Below are 22,242 nucleotides of genomic sequence, written 5' to 3'. Positions count from 1 at the left end.
CTCTCCAGCAGATCAACACTCCCACCCAAATCTCCTCATCCAAGTCTTTCACCATTCCTGGATGAAGCTTACTTAGGGCTGCAGATTTGAAGTGTCCACTACCACATACTACATTTCATATCCATCTACAAATGCATTAGAAAGTACTTCCACTGTCCCCATCATGTGGCATAAGCATATCTTCTTTCTTTTCCCAGAAGAAAGGACAACAGCTTTAAGAAATTCTGACAATATATTTTAACAGAATAAAAGTATAGGCATTCAGTTAGAATATTCTTTAAAACAGAATAAACATTTTCTGTCCACTAGCTTTTCTACACAAACAGAAAATGTCTCACAAAGCTTATCAATCTGCCCCAGACTCTTAGATTTTAAAAGAAAAAAAATCAGAAGATATGGCTTATAATACAGGAAAACAAGAAAACAATCTGCACAGCTTTGCAAAAGCTGACATTACTTTTGGAAAAATAAGCTGCAAATGCTGCTACATTGTGAACTCTTTGGGGGTTAAGGAACACAGTACAGATACCCCTGACAAAATAAATAGATTAATTGATGAGAGATTAATTTGATGCAAAGGTCTTTGCTGACTTCTTGGTTTGTTGAGGAGGTTGTAGAGTATGTTGGTTATTTTAAAGACATCATTTACCATTATCAATTCTAAAATACAAAGTCTAAAGAAAATGCAGAAATTTAAAACAAAACAAACCAGGAAAGCAGTTAGGTGAAAAAAAAGGATCAGTAACTCATGCTCCCACCCCTAAAACTCCCCACAAAACTTTACATTTCCACACACAGGCTGATGCATACTTGTACCATGTCGTGATAAAGAACAGGAATGCTGACAGATCTTTAGCTGTCACCATAGCAGTAACACATTTGGAAAAATACTTGTTGCTTCCTAGATTCCAATAACAATGAAAAGAGCATCCTTAACTACTCAGCACCATTTTCTAAATTGCCTGTATCATACTCACAGATTATTCCAGGGCTTAAAATCTGAAGAGAGTGCAACCTTTTTTGAACTTCCAAAATTCCAGCTTCCAGAATTGGTACACAAATGAGACAACAATAATTCGGAGTACAGAACAACTTTGCAGGGAAAAGGTAGAGCTTATTTTTCAACAACTACACAATGAAAATATTTCATATATTCCAACTAGCAGAATGATTAAATTCTTACATTAATTCCTAATTACTTAGACTGTTCTCTTCCAATTATATATTTCATATATGCAACTCAGATTTAAATAATCTCTAAATATCATATGAGGAAATCTTTGGTCTTTTGAAAAGCATTAAAAAAAGAAACGAGCAAGTCTTACCATTTTGATGCCAGTGGAAAACGTGACTGGTTTGACAGGTTTGGGTTTTTCCACTTGCACTTCTAGCTGAGTAGATCTGTCCTTATGCTGAGCTAAAAGCAGTGAAGCAGGAAGACTGGAACTCTCCTGTAAATATAAGGAACAAATTTAAATGCTAAAAGAAAATAAATATTAATTAATGCTACACGTTCTTCAAAACTGCAAGCTGTGCCTGAAAGGCCATCACTAGCAGAGCAGCATAATGCTAAGTACCGTCTCTATGAGAAACAGTTTACAGAAAACGATCATTTTCAGTAATAAGAAAAAGCTGCAGCAGCCCCATAAATCAGAGTAACCTGCAAACAACCATTTTTATGGAATCCACATTAAAGACAGTATAACAGGCTCCTTATTCCAACTGGCCAATGCAACTATATTTATTAAAATAAATAAAAAATTAGAACTTAATCGGAGAAGGAATAATAATACCAAGTAGTATAACTTGGATCAGATGTTTATCTAAGACGCATTCTTTCTACCAATGAACTCAGACCAGTTTGAAATTGTTTCCCATTAGATTTCACCTGAGGCCGTTTGGAAATGATCCTTGCTCTGCTTTGCACAATGGCACTATTGTAAGTGCAAGCAACAGCATATTTATTTTCTCCTTCACCAACTTATTTTTAGGGAAGCCAGCCAATTTTTAAAAAATATATAAAAAGTAATAAAATGAATAGTTAAGCAAATGAACAACTTAAACTCTCTGAACAGAACAATTCTGCAACAGAATGGTTATTAACATACATATATGTACTGCATTCTTGAGAGAGTCAGAAAATTATCGGCCAAGTAATTTTCTAATAAACTAATGTGACTATCCACACGCACACCAAAATCCTCGAGGCTTCCTAGCTAGAACGACGATGAAGTTGAGAGCAGGGGAGAAGTTCAGACGGATTCTTCCTGGACAGCCTTAGCACAATATTTTATTCCCAAGGCCCCCAAACATCACATATACTTCTGTTTCACAGAACCAAGCAAATACTCGACTATGAACCATATTTGGTACTCGCAAAAACCAAACTAACTTTAATAAACTGGAGTGTGATTTTTTACTTAGAACAGTTCAAGGTAAGAAGTTGGAAGTTTTTAACACCGTGAGGTGTCTTGCTGTTCATAGTATCCTAGAGAAATCTTCTGAAGGAATCACAAAAAAGTCATGTTGTACACTGACTCTTCACATCACACTGCAGTCCTCCTTCCTCACTACATTTTGTTACACTAACTTTGTCTTACAACTACATTGCAAGTGCTAAAAGCAGAAAAATCTCACATGAAGATACCTGGTCCAGAGTCACAAACACAATAACTAAGGCACGGGATCCTACTCACAGGGGAGGGAAGATGTTAAAAACCTAAATTGTAATAGTAAGATACATCTAATTTCTGTACAACTGGGAGAAAATGTGGTCCATGAACCCATTAGTTTACAGACTGCATCTTCAAAGTGCTGTACATGTCTGTAAGCACCACGCAGCAGCATGTGCTGCTAGCTGTCAGCAGAGTTTAAGGATGTTAGATTCTTTTAATCATCAGATTTAATACGCTGGGGGAGAAGGGAAGAGTGTGAAGTGTTTTCTGGTTTGTTTTGTCCTCTCATATTCCTTAAACGTTCGCTGCATTTCTAATACAATAACTAAAAGGAAGCCAATTTTTGTACCAGCTTCTCAAGAGTTCGCACAATGGTCGGTAACCAGATTACACAACTGTGGGAAACCCACATCGTGCCAGCAAGTCACCACGTCTGTGATTGTTTGTCCTTTCCAATACGCACATACCCCTTCTGTTAACTATTAACACACATGAAAGGTCCAATCCTGTAAGCACTTATCCATACTAGCAATTTTCTGTATGGGAAAACAAACTGTCTAGCAGTACGAACAAAGCCAGTTATATGCAAAAATTTCTGAAAGATTTGTCTTCAAAAGCCCCAAAGTTCTGGTAAAAGTGGGGACACTTGCTGTCTTTAAGGCACCTTGCCCTTTGCTTGACTCCAAGCTATGCCACGGCACAGGGAAAACCTGCCTCTTGTCCATGTGCTGCAATGCCATTTTGTTCATGCTTGGGAAGTATAGGCTCTTCAAGAGGTAAGGGCAAGTCCCACAAACACAGAAGACATCTAAGAGCAGATCTACAATCTTCTGTATACAGGTGAGAGAGTTTATACAGTAAATAAAGGAAGTGCTTTAACATTTTACTCACCCTCGATTATCCAAGTCTAGAAGGTTAAACGAAAAACAAAAAACAAGGGCTGGTCCTTTCTGCATGACCCACTGAGCTCCTCAGGTGGACCAGGAACCAGAGCCTGCTGCACAGCATTTTAAATACCAATCATTTCCACGCCTTTTTCCCTGCCTCCAGACCATCTAAATTTTAAGCTCTTTGAAGATGGGACAGTATTCTCACACAATTTTGTAAACAACTGAGACCATTACTCCATATGGTACTACTACAAATAATATATAAAAGAAACTGTGAATCACCTCAGTCATTACAATTTAAGCAAAGGTAAAATTCTGTTCCTGGAAGAGGAAAGACCCACCATCTCTACTTGGACCTCACAAAAAATTTGCCTTAAATATTCTCTTGCTGCCCAGTAGCAGGGGGCAGGGGGTGGAATCTTGAAAACAATGACCAAGACCCAGGTCAAGTGGGCTGCAGGTTCCCAACACCAGGTGATGCATCCAAAAGAGACGATTCAAAACCAATGGGTGAAATGTCAGCTTCCCACCTTCCTCTGCTCCCACAGTCCTGCCGAGTCAGTAGTTTTGCCACTATCACTGTAGCCAGAAATTAATCCTTGCTGTTTTAGCACAGTACCAGCAACCACAGATGTAAGATTATTTTTTTAATTTAATCTTTACACTGCTACTGCTTATGCTTGGCTTTTGCTGCATTTCTCAGTTAAGTTTTACTTATGATCAGCTTCATTTTCAGATTTGCAGCACAGCATTAGAGGGATTTCAGAGACCATAGGAAATGTTTATTTGTTTAACAACTGCTGGTTTTCCAGAGACTTTGTTAAGTCATTACACAAACCCTTCAGTGCTGCTTTTATAAACTTTTAGCATTACAAAACAAGTTTCGGCTCAAATTTAAGTTGACAGTGCCCCTTCATAAACAGAGACACAACTTTAAATTGCCCAGTTTCCTTCCTCAGCTTTTAAAAAAATCACCTTTCTGTTGTTTTTAGAATATTAAGATATGTTTTAACAGCAATACATATGCAATCACAGTTAAAACTACCTATTTTGGTCATGTTTTAAAGATTATTTATGGTCATTCTTTCCTCAAACCATCTGGTGAAGTAGGTTTCCAGTAAAACCAACTACTTTGTAAAAAAAAGAAAAAAAATCAAAAAACATACTGGTCTCTAACAAATTAAAAGTGTGTTTTAGAACAGGATTGAAGTAAGTTGGAAACCAGTTAAAAATCCCTATTCTGAGCCATTAAATTCAAGTTCATAGTGGAGCTTTTATTAATTGATCCACTACTCAAACTATTCCTAATTGTGTGGATTGTAAGTACTTTTATCTTTAAAGTGAAAAGAGACTGATGGATGCAAAGTTCCAGGCTTGAGGGATTTTCAAAGAACCTTTATGCTCATCCCTGCTTTTGTCTGGGGGAGACAAAAAAAAAAAAGAAACACCAGTTCCTTTCAGCAAAACCAATGACAGGTTGCCAGGACTCCTGTCTTAGGAAAAGGCAGCTCTTGAGGAAAGCCCCTGAAACTCCTAAACTGCACATCGATGCCCTTTTCATGTCAGTGCCCTCTGCACTGGTTCAAAAAGGAACTCTACTTTTCTAGGAAAAGTAGAAAAGCATCTGCATCTTGAATAACAACTGAGAATACAAAGCAGCAGTTAATGCTATATTAATGTGAGAAACTGAAATAAAAGAGAAATTCCAATTTAAGTCTGCCAAGCAGCTTTAAACCACACTGACATAACTGCACACATACATAATTCTCCTTTTTTCTGATTTCCTTCAAGGTTACACAGAGACTGTTCTCATGAGTGTTAAAGCATGTGAATGTTTCTGCATACGTGTCTGTACACATACATGTATTAAAAAGATTGCGATGTGCATCTTGTTTAAACAACACATACATTGAGCTTCTCTATGCCCACACATAGTCATTGCATTTCAGATGCAAAATCAGTAGTAAATTCAGCCGAAGACAAGGTCAACACAATTTTCAGAAGCAGATGAGTTTTGCTTCAGTTGTCTCTACACGCCTCAAATGAATCCAAGTTTCATTCAGTTCAAAAGGGTAACTCGTACACAGAAAGTTTGCAATAAGAGAACATGACACACTCAAGGCAAGAAATCTTTTTCTCACGGTAGTTTTTGAATACAAAAGGACCACCTATCATTTAGGTGCTCTGACTCAAAAAGGGTTGACCAAGGCTTGAATAACTCATGAGGTTACTGTCCCCTGTTCTCCACCATCTCCTCCTTGCAGAGGTGGCTGAGCTCATGACATAGCTCCTGATCACCACTTTGCTTCAACATACCAGATTGTCAACCACTGTTCAGGACTGCTTAATAAGCCAGCAGTAAGAGTTCACATTATGGCTGAACCAACTTAACTCCTCTCTATCCCCCTCACAAATTGCATGATCAGCCATGCACCAAAGCAGATATAACTGTCATCAGCTGAAGGCAAAACAAGCAGGCAGTTACATGGCCTCAGACATGACAGAACCTCACCCATCATACATGAGGTTCACGGTGGAGTAGCCACCGTATCAGCTATGCTAAGGCAAGCCATCCTTGATCACAGTCAAAGCCTGTGGTTTTCATATTGTCAATTAATTAAATATAAATCTAGACTTTTATACTAGCTCTTCTTCAGATACGCAGTCAAATGTCAACTAATAAGTAAAACTGGTAGAGTGGCTGGACTCACTAAAGCCATTTCTGAAATATACCTCCACATCTCGATCAGCAACAAGGAAAGAGCTTTCAACGGAAGCTCACCAGAAAAAAACATAACAAAAAAATTAAACCAGGCAGAACCAGGAAAAACCAGGAAAATAGCTGCCTTCTCAAGAAATCTCCTGTATTTTTCTTTGCTAACATCTTATCAAGGATTAATTTTGTGTTGAAACAGCCAAGAATACTTTCCTAGAATTAATTTCTAACCAGCACTGGACATTCTGGACAATGAGTCCAATTAAGTCTATGAATCCCAGAAGCACTCTTCCTCCAGTCCTCAGCTTACCAAAACCAGCATTGTTTGTAACATTGAAACGAATGATAGGTAAGAGAACAGTAACACAACACATGCAAGACAGAGTTACAGAAAGGGGTAAAGATATCAATGCCACACAGTTAACTGTGGTAGAGACGAATGTCAATGTACTTGCTGTTTGCTCTGCCTCTGAGCATTCAAAGCCTCTGGTTCTGTTGCTCACCAGATCATCCAAGAGTGCCTGCTTATTCTTCCTTTTTATCATCTGTTGTAGTTGTTCTTCTTTCTGTATGAGCAGTCGCCTTTGTTCGTTTTCCTGTCGCTCTACCTCTAACGCTTCCTCCAGCTCTTCCTGCTCCCGTGTCTGAAATGAAAATTAGAAATCCACTTATAGCAATCTTCCTTCTTGGGTGGACAGAGCTCACCCACAGCTCTGCTGCCTACCAAAGGACCTAGGTCAGACCAAGCAACAGGAAAGCAGCCAAATTCTACCTTTTAAGGTATAATTTTACCGTCATTATGGGCAATATATTACCTTGTCTTATTGCTCAGCGCAAAGTTACATTTTTTTTTTCCTTCCTTGCTGCTCTCTGCCGTAGGAAGTAACCATGTGGATCTTGGCTCTATAAATGCTAGAGAATGACAGGGGATTTTCCTTATACCTTCTCTCTAAAATGAACCCCTCTTTGCTCCCACACATTCTACTTCTCAAGTGATATAAGTGGGTGACCAAAAATATGATCCCACAATACTGTTCCTGATTGACCCCCTGATCAGCTGCATCTTGTGTGCTTCTTAACAATGGTGTAGAAGAAAAACAAGACATTAGAAATCTGTGTATATTAACAGAGAAGCTTATAAGCTCAAACATACTTAAGCATGAACTGTAAAAAATGTCACATTGCCCAAAAATGAGGAACTTTTCCTATAATTTGAAGTCATATGCCGTAAGAGAAGAAAAGAAAGAAATAACTAGCACAGGCAGATCAAGCCAATGGGTCCTACTGAGGCCCAGTTACCCCTGGATGCAAGAACTGACAGATCTCATCACCTGCCACTGAGACAACAGAAGCTGCTTTCATTTTGTAACCAGCAGTGACACTGGTACAGAGCTGCTCACCAACCAGTGACCGCCTGAAACTGGATTCTCTTTGTATTTAATGAAAGGAAACAAATGAACAAAAAAATCTCTAAATTGCTAATTGAGATTATTTCTGAGAATTAAGGGATCTAGTTAGTTCAGTTAACAGAACTGAGGATCTCAGGGTCGTTAAGTTATTCCAAGCCTCTTCCATGTTTATTTTTAAAGACTGACCTGGAATTTGCACTGAAGCAGAAGAAAACTTGAAGGGAAGAACTGACAGACCTAGTCTGAAGAACCAGCCCTGAAAAATTACAGTCAGAAATAAGTAAACTGATACACAAACCTAAACAAGATTAGACTACAGGAAAAAGGATGAATTACCACAAATCAGATCAAATTCTTTCTGAAAGACCAAAACCAGTAAAACGGAAGAGAGATGCATCCAATAGGCAGCAAGGGTTGTGTCAAGCTTAAAGATAACCCAGACACAGCCCCAACATCTAACGAAATAAAGATAATCATGGTAAAGCCTGAAGTAAAGTCAAGATGGCAAATGGTAAGAAGTAAATAGAAGGTATAATGTTTTACCACATTCAAGAAAGGTGAAATCAGAAAAGTTAAGACACATTCACATCATGGAGTCCAGACAAAACTATTTCAGGACTGAAAAAAGCAGCAAGTGAAATTAAACATCTAGTGATAAAGTAGGAAGTAACAGGATACCCTATGACTGGAGAATAACAGATATTTAAGGAAGAAGGCACGTTTGGGAAAACTGTAGTCTGCTTAGAGTGCAAGGTTTTTTATATATATAAAAAGTATATATAAATATGTATATTAAAAAATCAATTTATAATGACAAGAACCTCTTTTCCAAGAGTTCTTCACCTTTTTATTCAAACCTGTCTACTTAAAGTTTTTCTCTGCATGGTCCTGCATCAAATCTACACATGTAACAGATGGGTCAGCACATGAGTAGCAAGGTCATTAGGAACTGGCTACAAAGATGAAGAATATGGTTTGTATTGACAGAAGAACAAGTCCCACAGGTCCCACAGTCACCTGAGGTGACTGCTTCAGTAACTTAATATATTTTGATTTCTAAGTAAGAATGACATACTCATGAGGACAGAAGTAGCAGAAGTGAGATGAAAATAACTCACAAGGCCATGGATTTGGAGACATCAACTCATCAGTTAGAAACCAAAGAGGAGAAAACATGATGCACTACTTGACCACTACAGCTTTTGAACCTCCCATATGACAGTGCTACAAGACAAAACCAGTCTTAGGATCATGCATCTCAACATGTTTCCAGTAGGGATAGGAAAACAGTGTTCTTTTTAAGAGGCTGTTAAGATCTCAGCTACAATACTGCATTCAATTCTGGTCCCTTCAAATTCAAACTGGAACAGGCAAAAGGTAACAAAAACACCAAGAGGGACAGAAAGTATCTATATTCCTCAGAAGCAAACTATTACAGTGGACAGAAAAAATAATGTCAGTCCAAGAATGAAGGGACAATTACTAGCCCTAAGAACTTTAGGTGAGAAATTAGGACATGTTTTATCATTTAAGGAGTAAAGACATTCCAAAACCTGCCAAAAAGAGCCAGAGAGAAAAAGCACCCTTTCAACTTTTGGTAAATGGGTAAATTTATGGGCAAGATCATGCAGTTTTTGTAATAGCAACTGCATCAGGTCTATTACTATGTTTCAACTGTTGCAAAAGAAATGTTGAGGGTTTCAAATGTTGAAAAAGAAATAAAAAAAGTCTCCAAATCTCTAGTAAGTCTGGATTCACACAGGCTTGTCCAGCTTCCACCAGACAGCCTCTATCACAGCAAGACCATACAGTACAGAAAACAGAAGGCCCAGGGGGCTTGGGCGGGTACAGAGTATTACTGTGCTGCTTGATGTGATCATACAGCTAGTGCACAGGCCGTCTGCGCATCACGTACGTGAACGGAAGGTGGGCTGCAGGCAAAGCACACTACTCTCATCGTGACCCGAGAGGTTGCACTTACGTTGTAAAGAAAGACATGTAGCCAAAGATTTGGCAGGTCTCTTCAAGCTCTGAAGCATAGGATATTGCACAGTGTCAGAGATAGGATAACAGATCAGAGATGGACCCCTAGGGAAATTTCCTTGCCTTTAAAAGGAAGAGGTTCAAACAAACATTTTTCAGATTCCAATCTCCTCCTGTGAAATCCTAGAGCTAAAGAAATCACTGGGAGTTTTGCCACAGACTTCAGGGGAGTGAGGATTTCACCCCTACTGATTTGAAAGCAAGTCCTTAGTGCAGTTGGGATACAAACACAAAACCCTGTTATGTCACACTCTGGGCAGACATTTTCCTTTCACGAACCGATAACAATGTGTATTTTTATACTGAAAAAACATTTAACAGATTAAACTTTTCTTACAGAAATGCTTGCAAGTTTATTTTTAAAGAACTTGTATCTGAGCCACATTTTAAATTAATAAATCTCCAAACAACCATGCATTTTTCATACAGGTCATGTACACAATACTCCTGATGTTATTGTTATCAACTCTTGAACAAAAGTCTTAATGTTTGTTTCAACATCTTTCATTGTAAATTTTGCATAAACCAGACCTGTGCTTTCCCTCAATTTTACAACTCTCTCCTGGGAGCTTCATAATGTCTGCGTCTGGATTCCTTTTTTCCTTTGGATGAGAAAGGAATGATTGTCCTGGTATAGGAATGAAGTTGGTCTCTCCTGGATATTGTCCAATGACACTGCCAGCACGCATGGGGTGGTGATGTATTAGATGCAGACTTTACTGCCTGCCCCTCTTTTTAAGCCCTTCCCAAAATAAAGCATAACTACATTTCAACTCTCAATTTAATCTCTTTAAGCAGTACTAAATAACAGTATCACAGAATATTAGCTTATTACAATTTTTGAATACAAAGTGAAATCTGCATAGTGCCTTCAGCTTTGACTTGTTTTTACAATATTACAGAAAGTACTCCACTGCAAAAAATTCTTTAATAATGAATAAAAATTGTAGGGGAGGTAAGTTAACTAACCAGTTTTATCTTATTCTTCTGAATGACTTCTTTGTTATCCTTCTGGTAGAGCTCCATTTTCCTTTTGGTGTTCTCCAAATCCACATTGTTGGTCAAGTTAAATACTGCATAAACATTAGAAAGACAGAAAGTAAAAGCATTAGGTTGGCATGCATGATTATGACAAAAATACTACTCATGTTCTCTACCCCTTCTAGCACCAGAGATAAACATCACAATAACAGAGTTTATTTAAATATGCCCTGTGAAGCAAGACATAATCTGATAAATCACTCCAAACCAACAGAAGATAGCAGAGTACCTTTAGATTTATACATCTGTAGGAGATGAAATTTTACTTTTGTATCCTATTTTGTGATACTGATACACATGAATCATCATAATATTATTCATAAAACATTGACATTTTCAGGTAGCAGCTACAGCTAAAAACACAGTGATTCCTATAAAATTAGACTAAACACATACATATTAAGATAAGGTTAAAAATTAAGTTATTCAATTTCATAAGAGGAATGACTATCTAAAGCACAAAGACTACATAGACTGAATTCTCAGGTACACAAAAAATTTTCTACATCATTTGATAACTTAAAAGACACCAATGTACAATTACCTTTATTATGAGGAATCTGCAGATGCATCCAGATTAATAGGTTAAGTAACGTTCTTTTGATGTCTCTCGATAGTGAGAGACTATATCTCACATAATTATGAGCAAGCAGAATCAGCCAGCAAGCTCCATACTTTAGCACAACATTCCCAATTATCTACACATGGCCTGGAAGACACCTCAAAAAATTGAACAGTTTCTATAATCAACAGCTTGAAAGATGTAGATGGTTTGGATGATTAGTGATTTGATACAATGCGTAAGCCTTTCACCTCGAGGTCACTGGTTCAATTGTGGGTGAAGTGAATTCCAACTGAACGCCAGTATCACTGGGAAGTCGCTTGGTGATCGCCATCCAGAGAAGATGCTGGGCTCATGTCCACGGCCTTAAAGCCATTGAAGACTGCCAACACACAGCACTCAAAGCCTCAAAGAGCTTTGTCACATGGCTACAGTAAATTTACAAGAGCAGCAGAGAAATCTGCAGTGTCATAAATCCTTTGCAAGAAAACAACGGTACTGCAACTGTGCTAAGTCAAACCCTAAGGAAGAGAAGGGGGTTCTAGTGGAAATGCCAGCACAGAACTTGGAAGATTTTGGTTCAGTTCTCTCCTCCTAGGCTCTCAAGTGATTGGGCCAAATGAACTCTGGGCACATGCACCACTGCCAAGTCATTTGTGTAAGTAAGGCTGCTAGAGAGGAATAGAAGGAAGAAGCATGAAGTCTGTGCTGTTACTCATCAGAACAGCACACATCTCAGTTTGGTAAAGATTATATCCCTTCTTTCATCCTTTCCACAGGTAAAATGGTAGAAATGAGCTTTTAGGAGGGTTCTAGGTAAGACAAACCATTAGTAGCCTAGACTGGCAAACCAGTTGAGAGCAGCAAAGGAGAGCAAGAAATCAAAGCAGGGAGCAAACAGAGGTGGGGGGAGAAAACAGGGAAGGTCCAAAATGCTGGAGTTGTGGGATACAGCTCAGTTCTACAAACCCAGTTGTATAGCAGCTCACTACTACCAAAAAGAAGCAGTCCTGCTCTTACATCCTTCTTCCCAGGCACAGGTCTTGCCCCTTCCCTGCTCTGACTCCAGGACTCCCTGGATGCTTTGCAGTGTCAACAGAAGCCCTCCAGTAACCTGAACTGGCTCAACAAAGGGGCCAGGCAGGTGCCAGAGATAGTACAAAGGAAGTAACAGAAGTGTACAGATGGGAAGGAATACTCTTTTTCTAGGAGTACTGCACCCACCATATCATCTTACTCTTATCAAAAGTATTCAGTCCTTCCTTGAACTGCAACAAAAAGGACAAGGCAAGATGCAGTTGATGAAATTCCTAACCTTAGGCAAACAAACAAAATGCCGTATTTATTTTTCCCCTTCTTTTCCAAATAATGAGCAGTATCAAGAGGACTGACATTTTACTTCAGCCTGGTTCCTAGATCAGCTGAACTCTTCCACCCCGACCCCATCATCCTCACTTCAGAAGGAAGATCTGAGTGGTTTAAGCATTTGATTGGGAACTAAAACTTGAGTTCAGTTTCCAACTTTGCTACTGTTCCTGGGCAGCTCGCTGGGCCTTTGTAGGGGAGGTCTCCCACCGGTAAGTAGGGGAATAAAGCTTCCTTTCTTCTAATACATCGTCTGTTATAGTTCTGTACTATACCTATATGCAAGCACCTATCTCTGTAGTCTTGATCTCATCTCAGATGGAACCTCTGGGCACTGCTATGACCCAAAAAGCCATTCAAAGTTCAGCTCCTTGGTTTTTGGAAGCAAGTTACCTATTTTTTTCTCTCCAAAAGGCGTTAACAACATTTTCCAATTTCATATTGTGACAAACATATGCTTTCTGGTTGTAGCAACATTTCCTTAGTAATACACATTATTTTAGTCTAAATTTTTTGTTATTTTCAGCCTACAGTTCCCAGCTAACAAGCAGCATAATATTTGAGTATTACGGCAGACAAGAATCGTCATGTGAAAATGCTGGCATACAATCAGACCAGGGCTCTGCAATGACAGCAGCTGCATGGGAATGTCAGCACTTCCTACAACTTAAATCCACACACCAGCTCTCTAAACTCTTCAATGACGACACAAGAAAGAAATAGCATATGAGACATGCTGTGCCAGCAGGATGCCCAGATGCCACCTTCAGGTACAAAAGGAGGAGCAAGATGAGGTGCCAAATGCCTTTAGGCTCCTGAATATCTTGGGTATTTCTCTAAAAATAATCCAGCAATAAGATGATGATCTAGATTTTGCAACTACTGCTGCTTGAAACATTCAGGGGTTTTGTGGTTTTTTTTTTTTTCCTCCTTTCTCAGCTATTTTTCACAGGTTCAACTCGTCACAACCTAGGTTTGTACAACCAAAACCATAAAATTTAAAACTGTTAGTGGGGAAAGCAGGCAAATTTTAGACAGATGCAGATGTCTGCCTTTATTTAGAACTACTTACAAAAGCAGGTTTATTTTGCTACTTGACATGAAGTAACATTTCCATGTAAGACATATGTTACTCCATCAATGTTTAAAAAAAACCTTCAATATCCACCTGCACAGCCACCTTAAAAACACTGCTCTGCTTGCAGCATAGTGAAAGATGGTTTATTTCTCCTTCTGTTTCCCTGCTGTGGGTGGAACCAAACCAAGGTAAAACCCCCTCAACGGTCAGATTTGCTCATACCATGCTGATTCTGCTCTGTCAGTCTTGCCCTACTCTGTCACTTGAGGATATGGTAGGACACCAGCAATCAGAAAGATTCATACTTCCAGCACCCTCAAAGGCCAGAGCAGATTTCTCCCACTGAATACTGACTTGTAGTCACTGAAAAGGAACATTATCTTGGTCCACATTTCAAGACCTAAGATGCTGAAGATCTACATTTTGTTGCAGCAGTGTTAAGACTTGGATGTCCCTAGATCAACATCCGCGTCAATAGTTGTCCTTTAATAAAGGAAAATAACATCTTCCCTCCTACAATAAACACCCTAGCAGCAAAACAAGCTATGCTCTTTGACATTGCATGGTTATCAGTGGCCAACCAGCCAGTCAAAACATCTTTCAACATATTTTGTAATATATTTTTCATGAGCTTCAAACATCTTTTCATCAATATTCAGAAAATACATATTCTTTCCATTGTATCCTTGCAATTATAGCTGACAAGTCCATTTTGTAAGGGGCACTAGGCCACAGAAAATAATTAAAAGATTTCCCTTGTCCCCTCCCACAAGTTACTTGGCATTTAAAAATCAACAAGTATCAAATCAAAGAACACAGGTCACTCATACTCAACATCTTACCTTTTACATAGCTAGGACTATGCAGGGGTGTTTTGTTTTTTTTTTTTTTAAATTTGGTCTGCTTTGAGTTTTGCCAGAAATTTATTTGAAATAAAATTCTTTTAAATGTTCCCTTTTTAAAAGATACAGCAAAACAAATTATAAAACTAGAAGAACTAGAAAGAGTTAAAAACCCTAACTCATATGCTACAACCTACCCTGAAAAAATATTGGTAGAGATCTGAATATGACTGGCAAAGCAGATGGCTAGTTTGAAAAGGTTTCAAAGAGAAGCCAGACTTATTTTTGTCCATGTTGAAATATAGCATAAGCCAATATAAGAGGCCTGAAACCCTTCAGGGAAAAGAAACAGAAGCTGTTTTGTATGCAACAATTATTTATCTACTTATCCATCTCACATTGGTTGGTTTATAAAATGACTTGCCTTGAGACATCTGTCGAAGTACAACAGCAAGACTATTGTGTTTTTCTGAAACATTTCATTCTATTTAGGTAAAACTCCCTACTTCTGAAATTCAGCCTCTACAGGGAGACTTTCACTACTTTGCAAAACAACAACATTCATTATGTAATTCTACAACAAATGGAAAAATATTTTCCTAGTTATAAAATAAAAAAAAGTGAGACAAAAATTATATTTATATGGCACAATAATTTGTCCAGAGGCACAACAGTATGAATGAACGTCACTCCACCACGGGACTTCAAGTCCATCATAATCTCCCTGATTCAGTCTGAGACACTGCAAATTTTCTGAGGCTCCTCCTCCTAGTTCTTTAAAAGACAGCAATGTTACCACGTAAAAATATTTGCTATACAACTTTTGGAACATTCCATCTCTGGCAACACAGCAGATGATTATTCTGATGACCGTGTTTGATCTGCAATGCTGGTATGAGTCCACTGAAAATTTTTAGATTAGTAAGTATTAGTTTGTTATAAACAATATTTCACCCACTCTACTACAAACAACTCCTTGATTATCATCATCATTATAAATCACCAGCTAGAGACCAGGAATGGCAAGACAACAATTGCTTTGGGCAGAGCGCTATGAAGGCAGACACAACCACATCCTCAGCCTGGTCAGCAAGTCCAAAGCTACTGCGACATCTTCTGTTGGTGCTTTCAATGTCTGGGCCAACTGTACTTTTAACAGGGGTAGGAAAGGGGTGAGGAAAAGAAAAGATGGAATAGATCTTAATAGGTCCCTTCCAACTAACACTTCTGTGATTATAACAAAATAATTATCAAAACCAAAAGAAAACCCACAGCTAAGCCAGAAAAATCTAGTTAGGTATTAATAATTATTTCTGTTTATCCTCAGTTGTCTTTTATGGGGACAATAATTTCCAGAAAAATACCTCAGCATAGTAATAAATGATTGAAATGACTCGCCTCATCGGTCTAAGAAAGACCATTTTGGCTGGAACAGTGTGGTACTGCAATCTTTGTTCAGAGGAGATGACCGAAATGGATGTTTGATAAAGCTACCCAATTTCCAGTTGGGTTATTTCCACTGTCAGGACCAACAATACCATCCTCGTGCACAAACATGGAGGAAAAAACCACAAAACAATAAACAACACAACCCATAAGTGACCATAGATACCAAAATCCTTTCTCTCCAAAGATCACTTGTGAGATAAACGTTCTGCGCAAGACAAGTCACTAGGCAGCTGGCATTGCATAAAGTCTTAGAGGAGTAACAAGATGCAGAAATCCGAAGGGCACAAATACAGTAGTCTCCTTCCAAGCTGAATGTTTTTAAAATGCAATAATTACTATTAACAATCGTGTTGTGGTAATGCCTAGAGGCTTCTTTCAGGTATGAGGAGAATCGTGCCAGGCAGTATGTACACACGTGCTAGGAGGCGGGCCCTGCTCTGGAGAGCTTACACACAGGGTTTTGAAAAACCAGCTACAAAGATACTCTGGGGAAGAACAAAACCTTGTAGAAAGAGCAGCAAACTTTGCATCATGTCCAGAGATGGTAACTTATAGCAACACTCTAAGGTTTAACCTTGCCCCCCTCATCATATGGGCATGGACCTGACTTACTCTGATAGATGTTGCCCACACCTTTCCCAAAGGCAGGTTTTAACCCTTTCACTTTATTTTCCTTCCTAGTGTTAATGACAACAAACTGTGTTTACAATGTTCTCAAATTGTCCAACTGATTTTTCTTCTGGGGAAAACTTGCTTTCAAATGTGGTTTCTATTTAAAACCTTGCATAACACATTTTAGCCCAAAGCATTATTTAGTGGCTACCTTCTAAACCACTTCAAAAATGTGTTTTTTATAATAGAAATCTTAAAAGGTGACTACCCTAATGTTTGTTTGACCTTCCCCTCTCACACTTTTGTGGCGGTACCACCCAACTCTTTTCTTTAAATAGAAAAAGTCTGTAGGTATAACAATCCTGATATGAAGGGGGAAAATATGTTTCAAGTGAGGTCATATATCACATCAATGGAATAAGACAGCACAACTGCTGCAAATGTTGGAGCTGACCTACCTGAAACATTTGGAAAAACTATCAGAATTGTGCCAAGGTCACAGGAAGTATACTTATACAGGTTGTTTACATTTTGTCTCTGCCAAACAACTACTTCATTTAATCTCCAACAACAACTGAAGAGAACAAAACTTACCAGCAAAAAGAAAATAGGGTAAAGCTGCACTTTTGCCCTCCCACAGAAAAACCTGAAAATGTGGGGCAGGGGGAGAACGGGGAAATGCAGTTCTCTGGCTCCCTAGCTTCCTAACCTGGCAGCTTGAACAATGACCACCAGCTACTGCCAACCTGCTGTATATTGGCTCTACAAGGGAGAACTTTGTGCTGCATGACTATACCCTTCCTTTTCCATCTTGCAATCTAGTTTTTCACACACACAAATGAGCAGGAAATTCACATACACAAAAAAATGAAATAAATACCCTCAGCAGTAAAATGTGAAGTAACCACACGGAGTCAAGGACACCTTTAACACATGGTTCAGCCACACCACATACAACATGCACAAAAACACCGGAACAAGCCACGCTATTACTACGTACCAGACAACTGTCAGGTGGAGAACTCTGCCCAGAAGTGCAGGCAGGGAAGGGCTTAGGGAGAGCAAGATGTGCGCAATGAACTTTGTCACCAGGGAAAGGAGAACAGGGCTTGAATTCCTACCCAAGGTGGTGGTCTTGAATCTAACCAGTCCTCCAGCTTCTGGATCTGCCTGAAGCTAGTAGATCATAAGTGACCCCTTTGATGGTGAAAATTAAGAGCCTCCTGACTGCACCCCATCTTTTGCCTCATCACCCTGGCTGCTACATGAAGAAACTAGGAGATAGTCAGACTTCCTATTCCTTTTAGAATTTTAGGTGTCCCTTTCAGGCAACTAACTCCAATTCCTAACAAGTCTATCTATCGAACTTCTTCATTATGCATTTGCAGGGTCAGCACAATTATTGACAAATTCACTCTTCTTCACAAGGTTACAGATACCAGCCATGATTTCTGCTGCTTCTAAACCAAAGTTACCGGTACAGGCTCTGGAACCATTGAAATTTAACAATCTAATCCTAAGAGCTGGAGAATCATAACATTCTGCCTTAACCTCATCAATTTGTGCAATTTCAGGCAAAACTTCAACTCCCCTGTTGCAGATGCTGAAAACCCCTGCAACAGCAGTAAGTGGGAAACCTGTATTTAATGCTACAGAAGTAAAAAGCAGTTTTCCTTTCTATGAGCACACAGATTCTTCCAGGATCCTCTGGCTAAGATGCAAGCCTTCTTTCTACTCATTCCCTCCTTCCCCCGCACCATCCAAAGAAATATACAAACAGAACTACACCCACATCATCTCCTCCAGATATTTGGACTGCATGAGTGTGCCTGGTATTTCCCAGCCACACAGTTTAGCTCTCCAGCCTCAGCCTTCTGATGCCAACAAAAATATGATACATTACTGACAGCAGTAAGTGTATTGGATATATTTCTACAAAACACCACAGTACAAAGAGGAGCAAGGGCTCCTTAGAGAAACCAAAGGGGAGTGGCATTTCCATGTTTTCCTTCAAATCACATTCACTGCCCCTCCTACATGTTCCAAGCCACCTCTTCTTCCTCCAGGACAAAAAAAAAAAAAAAAAAGAAAAAAAAGAAAAAAGAAAAGCCTCAGAAGCTCATAAAAACCAAGAAACAAACCATTTAGGAGTCACTCCTTTGAACACATCCTTGTTTTTCTAAGCAAAATCCATCACTCCACCATAAATCACAAGTCACCCTAACTAAGAAGAAAATAAACTCTGTTGATAACATAGTCCCTTCCCCAAAGGGCAAAGTTCTGCTTCAACTAATCCAAAGAGAAAGAAATCAACGTCTGTTCCTAAACCTTCTCCTTCTGCACAGCAACATAAAACGCTACCACAGTGGTATGTAAGGTCATCAGCTTCAAAGCAGCTTCAACTACTGTACTTGCAGAAGCAAAAATGATGAAAGACACCATATGGCTTCTGTCATGGTAGATAAAGCTAGTGGAGGCATACAATGAAAATTTCAATTTCCCCTCTCTTTGTTTAACCTTTCCCAGTGCAGCACCGAAGTCCCCTGAAAGCCTTTCTTTCCAGCTAAAAAGCACTACTTCTCTCTGAATCATGTTTTTTTTTTCCTCCGGCAGATAAAATGTTTTACTTAACGATGTCCTACAGTTCAGCAAATACAATTTAAAAATGTACAGAAAAAAGTAATTAGATTAACATCTGATACTATGATAAATCCTATTACAGAAACTCAACTTAGACATTCTCATAGACAGCTGAGTCAGAAGATAAAAGCCTATGGTCTCATGAGCACAGCACATAAAAAATGCAAGCAGTAAGACTTACCAATTTCTTCTATTTCTTCCAGGAAATCATTATATTCACTTAGACTGGGAAAGTCATCCTCTCTTTTGTTGTATCTTTGAGAGAAAAGAAACAAGTATTTATAACACATAAAGATGCAATTTCAATTCAACGAGGCTCTTGCTGCAGGCGTATTAAGTATTGACCTAGTTTTATCAACTATATGCTTTGTGGCTCCTACAACTGACCAACATACAGAATCTTTAAAGGGAGACAGAAGAGCTTGTTTTAAAGGAAAGGAGCCAACCTGGCATAAATAGGTGCTATCTTTGCCTACTGTTTGCCAATTCCTTTTCCAGGGTTACAGGTAAACAGGAGCACAGAGGCTAAGATATACTAATTCCATGCCAGCCCTTCAGCATGAGAAACCTGTTAACAAAGGCAGACACAACAGTAAGTTCACAAGAAAAGCTTTTCTAGAAAACCAGCAAAGGGAGGTTTTTTGGCTTTGTGCCAACAACAGAAAGCGTATGTCAGCAGCAAACTGAAAATGCTACATAATTATTTTATTTCATATCAACAGACCATTCCAGAACTCTTGATAGCTGGAAAAAGTGAAAGAGATGAAGGGACAGCTGGCTAGAACATGGACAGCCTCTGAAAGTCAAGACATGCAGGCTTTTTTCCCAAGAAAATATAAAGGTGGGATTCTACCTGCCCAGTGGACCAAGATAAGTGACACCCCAGAGTATAAAAAGATGTAATCCCAAGAACGGGGGCCAAATTACCATTTGGGGACATTTTTCCTGCCTATTAAAATCTAATCTGGCAAATTCAAGTGGGCCAAGCATTTTACAATGTTCTTTGTTCCAACTACACTTCACTCTGTGTTTACTCAACTAAGCTGGTTCATTCCAGTTTGACTTTTGTTAATTTAAGTAGACCTTATAATCAAGCATCAAAATTATTACTACTTTCCACATCAGCATCTTGCTATCCAACAACACAATTTCCCCACACCTCAGCAGCATCATATAATTCATTTAGTATTGTACTACGTCTAGATGAAGGCTGCCAAGGTTATAATTTATCCATACATTCATTTTTGCACACACAACTCTCTCCAGGTTTGTTAGTTCTATCAGACCTTCTTCTACCAAAACATCAACTGGCTCACTTATTTTCCTTATAAAATGCTGTTTCTTGGCCACAAGGAGTGACATGCAATTATAGATCTCATTTATCACAGCTTCAAGACCTCTCAAATCTGCATGACAGGCTAGTAACACAAGGCTTGTAAGGAAGCATTTCCACTAAAAATTGCTGTGTGAAGTAGAGAACAATGTGAACATAGCTTCTCTTTTGTCTGTTTTCATTTTGAAGGGAACTGGCCTTCAACAGAACTGGTCCCCAGGGAACAAAACAGTCAAGGTCCTGTTTCTTGCCCCACTCCCATGTTCACCCCCTCAAAGGGAAAGCAGCTGCAGTCCTCAATATCTAATCAACTGCATTTAGGAGGCAAGTCTTTGCCAAGGGAGGCCACATAGAAACACCCAACATTTTCTAATGCTAAGCAGGAATTTCTCAAGGCTAAATTGAGAATTCAGCCCTCCGTTGTTGCATAAAAGCAGATTCTCCGAAATCCCTCCACGTTAGATAAAGTTTTATGGGTTATCACTTTAAAAAAATCTCCTCTGTACTACTAGAGGAGTAAGTAAATTTTTTTAAAATGGCGAGCCACAAAATACATCCACCTTCTGTTCTTTTAACAGTGGTGATACTCACATTTTCAGCACTTTCTTCCGAATTTCCACTTCCTTGTCAACAGCAGGATCCTCAAAGAGCTGTACCCTGAAGTTACTCTTCCGCAGGGGGGTATCGCACTCCTGGCAATTCCCAGCCCCTCTCACAAAGAGCAGTTCCACACAGCTCTCGCATCTGTGGGAGAAAAGAAAGGGGATAAAGGCAGATACACATTAAACAGTAACTGAAACACAGGATTGTCCCCCTTTTTTGTTATTTACACACACAATAAATACACAGTGCGTCTCCCCTTGATTTCACTATTTCTTCAGCATTCAACAGTGGCAAGGAGGCAAGGGCTCTCCACCATGGCTGAAAAGAAAGAATCTTGGCAGCACAAATGCATTTATTCTCCCTGCCCAAACAACTCATCCTCTTTCCTGAGACTGAAAGTTAATCCAAACACAATGACGGGGTTTGTGTCAAGGGGAAGCTTGTTCATCGACACCATCAAACTCATTTCGCATGGACTAGACTGCAATATCCTTATTTGCTCTGAACACTACCTTGCTGCACAAAAAGCCCCGTTTATTTTCCTGATGCCACTCACAGCGCAAGGTACTGTTCAGCACAAGCAGGGATACAAATCTTGCCCGCAGACTTCCAAGCACCTACCAATATTACCATGGAGGAACCGCTGTAACAAACTAAAGCTAAACTCCAGTCCAAGACAGCTAAAAGAACTGAAATTCTTTTTTAACCAGTGACCAGAATTATGCAGCTCTCTTGTACCTTCTGTTAATACTTTTAAAACTGCACATAAAATATATTTCATACAGAGGCTGCACAAAAATAATCCAAAAATACCTTTTTGATTTTATTTCTTTTGACTTATTGAAGATTTCACATTTCAAAAAGACACTTGCTGACCAGTCAGTTGGCATTTAATAAAGGAAGAACACACACCAAGAAAGCCAATTTTAAAAAAAGTACTTGGATACTAATAATGTGCAAATTTCTAGTATAGGACACCACCTG

General features: G+C 39.0%; 1 protein-coding gene across 1 annotated transcript; it reads right to left on the bottom strand.

Moving 5' to 3' along the window:
* Window positions 1-1,325: 1,325 nt before the first annotated feature.
* Window positions 1,326-21,399, bottom strand: MNAT1 (MNAT CDK-activating kinase assembly factor 1; the record flags this gene model as incomplete). The annotated part of the gene is made up of 5 exons (XM_010297411.1): window positions 1,326-1,451; window positions 6,785-6,925; window positions 10,703-10,806; window positions 19,504-19,577; window positions 21,247-21,399. Coding segments are annotated over 5 exons (598 nt in total), but the record flags the coding sequence as incomplete, so codon positions are not given.
* Between the last annotated feature and the right edge of the window lie 843 nt (window positions 21,400-22,242).

This window comes from Phaethon lepturus, unplaced genomic scaffold (genome assembly GCF_000687285.1).
Source record: "Phaethon lepturus isolate BGI_N335 unplaced genomic scaffold, ASM68728v1 scaffold39730, whole genome shotgun sequence".
Lineage (NCBI taxonomy): Eukaryota > Metazoa > Chordata > Aves > Phaethontiformes > Phaethontidae > Phaethon > Phaethon lepturus.
This window is presented reverse-complemented; position numbering and strand designations above follow the sequence as displayed.